Below are 6756 nucleotides of genomic sequence, written 5' to 3'. Positions count from 1 at the left end.
TAATGAACTCCAACAAATGCTTACACAAGCCACTTCCTATCAAGACAGAACCTTTCCATTACTGCAGAAAGCCCCTTGTGCCCCTTTCCAGCCAATCTCCAGGGCCCCCCCTGCCAGAAATACACACTGATCTTATTCCCATCACCATAGGTTAGTTTTGACTATTCTAGAACTTCATATAAATGGAATCATCTCGTGTGTATCTCTTTGTGCATCTGGCTTCTCCCCCACAGCATAATGTCTTTGAGATTCATCCTTGTTTTCCTGAGAATCAGTGGTTCCTTCTTTTAATTGCCCAGTAATATTCTATTGTATGAATGTTTTGTTTCTTCATTCCTTGCAGTCATTCTTGCCTGGCTTCTGTCTCCCATACCCGAGACCTGCTCCATTGGCAGTTCCTCTGTCTCAGTCTTCAAACACAGCCTGAGTCTGACCAGTTCTCCCACATGCACTGCTACCCAACTCATTCAAGCCACCAGCACCTCTTTCCCAACTAGCCTTCCTCCTTCCCTGCTTGCCTGCCTTTAGTATATTTTCTATACAGCAGCCAGAATGATTATTTTAAACAATACATTTGATCATTCCATTGACTTTTAATAAAGAATAAAACGTTTTAATAAAAAATAAAATTCAAACTCTAAGGCCCTTTAGGATCTGGTTCCTGGCTTTTCTAATATCATCTCCTACCCATCTCTCTCTTGCACATTGAACTTTAGTTATGCCAGTTCTTTATTTATATCTTTGTCTTCTAACTTAAATTGATTTTATTCAACTCTTAATTTATTCTCACCTGGGATACTTAAAATGCACATTGAAACCTTTAGCCATTGAAGAGCTTATTCTGGACCTGACATCTAGTCTTTAAATTTGTCAAACTCATAGACATTTTCCTGCCTGAGGCCCTTCACATGTGCCGACATGCCAACAGTCTTTGCATCACTGGCCTTTTCTTCTCATTATTCAGGCCTCAGCTGCAAAGACCCTCTGCACAGAGAAGCTCTTCCTGACCAGTCTTATTTAAAGCGAGCCCCATATCTGCCTGCTATTCTTATCACCGTACCTGACTTTCATAACACTTAACACTATATATATATATATATATATATATATATATATATATGTTTGTATAATTATATAAATACTTATATATGGTGATTACTTGTTTACATTGCCTTCTGTACTAGAATGTAAGCTCCATGAAATCTGTTTGACCAAACCTTTTTGATTTATTCCTATGGACCCAATGCCATGCACACACAGAGTAGTCCCTGAGTGATTGAATAAATGAATCTCATTTTCCTTTCCACATGATCATTATAGAGATGGAAGCATCATTGCTGGGTATGAAGTTGTTGGCTCCAGCAGCACATCTGAGCTGCTGTTCGCCATTAAACAGGTGGCTGAAAAGGCTAAGGCAAGCCTTCGCAAGCTGTTTCCACTAGAAGATGACTCGTTCAGAATATTCGGAGAAGGTAATATTGGCTTCCCTGTCCTCTGCTTAGGATGGGGAAGTCCTTTCATTAGTAGCTCATTCGTGTCTTCAGGAGGTAGATTGGAGATGTCTCTGATACAGAATTATTCTAACACTGACTTTCAGTAGAAACAGGCAGCTGTTTATGATGAAACTCAAGTTTAGTTGACTAGTTTAGATCCTGACTAATCGGTGACCTGATCTCCTCTATAAATATTGTGCAAGACTGATTTCGCTGCAGGCTGTGATTGAAATGATTCAGCAATGGGTTACTGGTGCACATGTTGAAATGGGGCTGACAATATCCTTAAGTCATAATCCAAGGAACCAAGACAAGAATGCACATATCTGGGTCTTTAACACACACACACACACACACACACACACATACACACACCTTCTTTTCTTCAGGTATTTTTTCCCTTTTACTTCTTTACATTCAATCTTAAACCTCTCCTATCAAAATTTGTGCCACTTTCAACAACACTTACTCAACAAATATTTACTAAGTGTTTAAAGTGTCCAGGCCCTTAGGACACAACAATGGGGAACACAAACAAAAACACACAGCTCTTGTGGGTCTTTCATTCAAGGTCCCCTTCTCCCCGTCCCAATCATGGTAAGACTATCATGTTAAGGGCCAGCTGCAAGAGTAACTAGTGGCTGGTCACAATGTGAGAAGCTTTTAAAGGGGTACAAAGTAGGGTATGTCACCCACAAATGGCAACTGCCCATCTTTTGACCATATCATTACTGCTTTGTTCCATAGTGTCTTGAAGATTTCCTGGTTTCTAGAATTCCCTTGAAGATTGAAAATATTTCACCTCACACTTACTAGTTGATAGCCCACGAAAAGCAAGATTGTTGGCACAGATCAGACAGCTGGGTAGCAGGGCCAGCCTCAGGGAGGGTAGGGCTTCAAGAAGGAGAAAAGGGGTGCTGACAGGGAGGAAGCTGGGCATCAGAGACAAACTCCTCCTAGTTGTGAATTTTGCCTGAGAATTTTGCCTCTGACAGTATGATTTCAAAAGCACTGTTCTGTGGTTTATATAGAGTGCCAGGATATTCAGAGATGTTTTCCCTCTCTGTTTCCTTTCTTTTCCAGTCCAGTGTAACAGCATTATCTTTGGATTTGGGTTTAAGAATGATGAGTACACTCTTCCCTGTAGCAGAGGTTATACTGGAAACATCACAGCCAAGTGCCAGCCCTCAGGGTGGCAGGTCATCAGGGAGACATGTGTGCTCTCTCAGCTGGAAGAACTGAAGGAGGTAAAGCATTTCCACCTTGCAGACTTGCCCTGATTGTGAGTTTCACAGTGGGCATTTCCCAGTGAGCATGGCTAAGTGAAGGGTAAAACATCAATTTGTCTCACTAGTAAGTATGAAGAATATGAGGGTGACATTAGACTGTGCTAAACTCAGGGAAGGTGGGCATAAGTAGCCGAGTCTAGGTGGCAGCTGAGAAGGTCAGAAAATGTCAGAGCAGATGGTTTTGGTAGGGGAGGGGTGCTGCAGAGGAGTGAATCGATGCTGAGAAGGTCTATGATAGACGGTAAAACAATGACTAAGCTAGCCTCAGAAGTCCAGAAAGCCTGGGAATCAGAGATCCAAATGAAGGTGTGAGTCAGAAACAACAGACTTATTACAAGTAGAATGTACGTATGTCAGAGACTAGGGCAGGAAGTGAATCAGCTAGAGGTGAACCGTATAGAAAGATAGAATTGCAATCAATCTTAAGGGTCATCTGGTTTACCAAATTCCTTTTATAGATTGGGAAATGAAAGACTAAGAGGCTAACAGTCGGTCCCTCTGGTAGTAATAATGTTGAACTAGAAATATGATCATTTGATTCCCAGCTTAGGGAAGTGACCTCCACATGAGGCTTTCTTTGGAAGGTTCAAGTGTTTAAGGCAGATGCGTGGAAGCAAATGGTGAGGAATTAGAACTCAAGGCATAAGAAATTGGGACTCCTATTTCTCCAAATAGATCTCCATTGAGTCAACGTCTGTCCCAGCCAGAGACTCTGCTATTGCAGTAGGAACCTCAGAANAAAAAATTTTAACAGGGACAATGTTGAAACTCAATGCCTAGATGGGGATCTATTTCAGTGTTAAGTGACTACCCTTTAAAACCACATATGAGTGGCCACACATTTACCTACTTATAAGGTTGTCTTGATTACCATCCCATTATGTTCCACATCCACAATTGAATATTCTAGTTGCATGCTTCCTATATTTTTTTAGGTGAACATTCATTATAAAAATAAATTGAAATACTGCTGTTGAATAGATGGGCTCCAAATTGTACTTTTGTAATTTTATGCTGCAATAAAATCTGGTGAGTGATTTTTTAAGTGTTTGTTTTAAATATTGTTTTATTTCCCATAGAGGTTTGGGGTACTTTTAAAATTAATGAAAGATTTACAGAAGACCTTTGGAATTCATCTTCTGCTAAATACTCCAAATATACCACTGGAATTGAAATTCAAGTAAGTACCTTCTATTTACTACATAAGAAATTTTTGGCTAAACGTAAGTTCAGATGTTTTTAATTTAACATATTGATTTAACACATATTTTTAATTATTCATTTTCAGTGGGTTATTCCATAGTAGTTAATCACTCTGCTCACAACTGATGTACTTTGAACATTTTCTTTCTAGGAGAATTTAGCAGTTGAATCCTTTTCATTTTTTTTTGTTCAGTTTTGCTCACTTACTTGAGTAATATTATGTGAAGCCCTCTTGATTATGTCCCGTTTTCTATTTGTCAAAAGAAATTTTTTATGATCTAAGCTCAATTATCAGCATCTGGAATTTGTTCCATAAAGAAGCCTCTCTTGGGCCTTGGTTAAGAGCTTGCTTAAGAATTTGAGCTCTGAGCAACAGCGGTTCGAGTCCTGGCCAGAGCTGAGCAGCTGCTGAGCTGCCAAGGTGGCAGGATGGCTCAGCTAAAAAAAAAAAAAAAGAAGCCTCTCTTATTAGAAGCTAAAGAGAATTACTGAGCAAGATTCTGGACTTCATAATGAAATCACATAAAACTAGATCAGTGCACCTCTGCCTAGGATGATAGTTCATGTGTGGTTCTAAATGAAGACATGCACAAATACTTTGCAGATAGATTCAGTTTAAGTATCTGTAAAAATTAATGGCTTATTTTTGAAAAGGAGAAAACAGAGTTTAGGTAAATTTATTATATTACCTGGTACCCAATTCATCCTCTAGTCTATGCAGTTGTTTCTTTATTCTTTATTAACAGCCTCAAAAATGAAGTGTGTGTGTGTGTGTGTGTGTGTGTGTGTGTGTGTACATTCTCAATTGTCATTTTAACTGTATTTCTATAATGTGCAACTACCTCATGCTGTGTCTTTTTCTTTGTTCAGTGTTTCTGTTGGTTTATTTATTGTCTGCATCCATTTTTTTGCTCATATGTCTTTCTTGTATGGGGACAAAGATCAACATATTGCCCTGGTTTTTGTTTGTTTGTTTGTTTGTTTTCTTATAAGCTTAAAGAAGCATACAAAAGAATTCAAGGTTTTGAGTCAGTTCGTGTCACCCAATTTCGGTAAGTAACACAAAGCTCTTAGAAGGGCATCCCCAGGTTTGGCCCTCCATCCTACAGAATGCTTAGTGCTGTTGTCAAGTGTCTTTGACAGGAAATAGGTCAGAACTGGTCTTTGTAGTAAGATTCTTGATAAAACTGGACAAAAGTCTGTAATGCTTTAAAAACTCTGACGAGGAAAGCCTTTATTCTCATTTAAATGAATTTTGGAACTTAAATATTGAACGGCATTCTCGAAGCTACGGAGAGGCTAGACTTGGAACCCCCCCAGAAGTGGGACATAACTTAGAAGGAAGCAGGAGATACTGGTATGCACGTATGGGAAGGGAAGATGAGTGGGGGTGAGGGTGTGGGCTATAGAGGAACGAATTTTCTTCTTCCATAACCATAGTGGGGTATCACGTTGTATAATTGGGAGCCAGAAGGGAGGCCTTGGGAGGGTTTGGGTAAATATTATACTTTTGTGTAGATACCATGTATGCACCATAATTCAAAAACCTGTAGTCATTGTCTACAGCAAATAAAGTGGTATTTAGTAAATCAGCCTTTTGTTTATACTTTAATTCCAAAAGTTATTTGGTTAGCTAGCCATGTGTGCATTGATTACCAACTATTTATAGTTGGCTTGATAGAGGAAGTGGCTTAGAGGTCAGAGACTTGACTTCTTATATAGTTTTTCACAGTTAACTTGAACAGCAGCTATAGGAAATTTTCAACAGCATTTGATATAAATATATTGTCCTGGACATTATTCTGTAGTCATCTCATGTCCTTATATTGTCTTTATAATCAAGGCCCACATCTATAAGTTTTTAAAAAATTCAACGCTAGGAAAAACACCACTTGTTTTTTATTCTTATATCAATGTCTATATAATTAATCATTTTTCTCTTTTTGACTTTGCTGTCATTGAATTCAGACAAAATTGAAATTCAATCACAATAATTTTTGTATTCAATATTCATATTTTTCTTTTCCATGGTCTTGGTTTTCTATTTATATTTCTAATGTATATTCCATGGTGTACATATATAAGCTATCTTCAATAATTTGTAGACGAAATCACAGTTAAGGTAGGCATAAGTCTATAAATTACAACTATGTAGGTTTTACTTTTTACGTATATGATTTAAAGTAAATCCTAATCTCTCACTGTCTCAGTTTACTTATCTGTTAAACAGGACTGTTAATACTTGTGGAACCTGATTTAAACCCATGAAATCAAATGAAATAATAGGTAGAAAAACACTTTTCAAAAAATACAAAAGGGCCATAGCGACACAAAGACATAAAAGGGTATTTGGATTTGTTTATATATTGTGCGTGGTAATTCAATGTGGTGATCAAGAATTTGAGCTGTGGAGCGTCAGAGTTATTCTAATCCATCCATCAGTCATTTCCTGACCCAACTTCTCTTTGGGACTCAGGCCTCTTATCTACAAATTGGGATAATACAGTGTTTGCCTCATGGAGCTATTGCAGAATTAATTCATACATGTAATCTCACTCGCTTTCATGGTGTTAAACACTACCTAATGGTTTCTAAGCGTATTGGGTCGTCGGGAAAGTCATGACGCATTTTTGCATTGAAAAACATAAAAAAAGTACGTCGTGGCTTTCCCGACGACCCAATATTACTCGTGCTTGGCTTCTCTCCTAAACTTCAGACCCAAATATCCAGCTGCCTATTAACGTCTCCACTTGATTTTCTAGTAGGCGTGT

At 38.3% G+C, this 6756-nt stretch overlaps 1 protein-coding gene across 1 annotated transcript in view; it reads left to right on the top strand.

Moving 5' to 3' along the window:
* The window catches only part of ADGRF1 (adhesion G protein-coupled receptor F1), a 51389-nt gene that overhangs the window by 32332 nt on the left and 12301 nt on the right, over window positions 1-6756 (top strand). Inside the window, exon 7 of the mRNA XM_019667520.1 lies at window positions 3862-3962. Coding sequence (XP_019523065.1) covers window positions 3862-3962 — 101 coding nt within the window. The remainder of the gene's footprint in view (window positions 1-3861; window positions 3963-6756) is intronic.

The sequence above is a fragment of the Hipposideros armiger genome, unplaced genomic scaffold, assembly GCF_001890085.2.
Source record: "Hipposideros armiger isolate ML-2016 unplaced genomic scaffold, ASM189008v1 scaffold_499, whole genome shotgun sequence".
Taxonomy (NCBI): Eukaryota; Metazoa; Chordata; class Mammalia; order Chiroptera; family Hipposideridae; genus Hipposideros; species Hipposideros armiger.
This window is presented reverse-complemented; position numbering and strand designations above follow the sequence as displayed.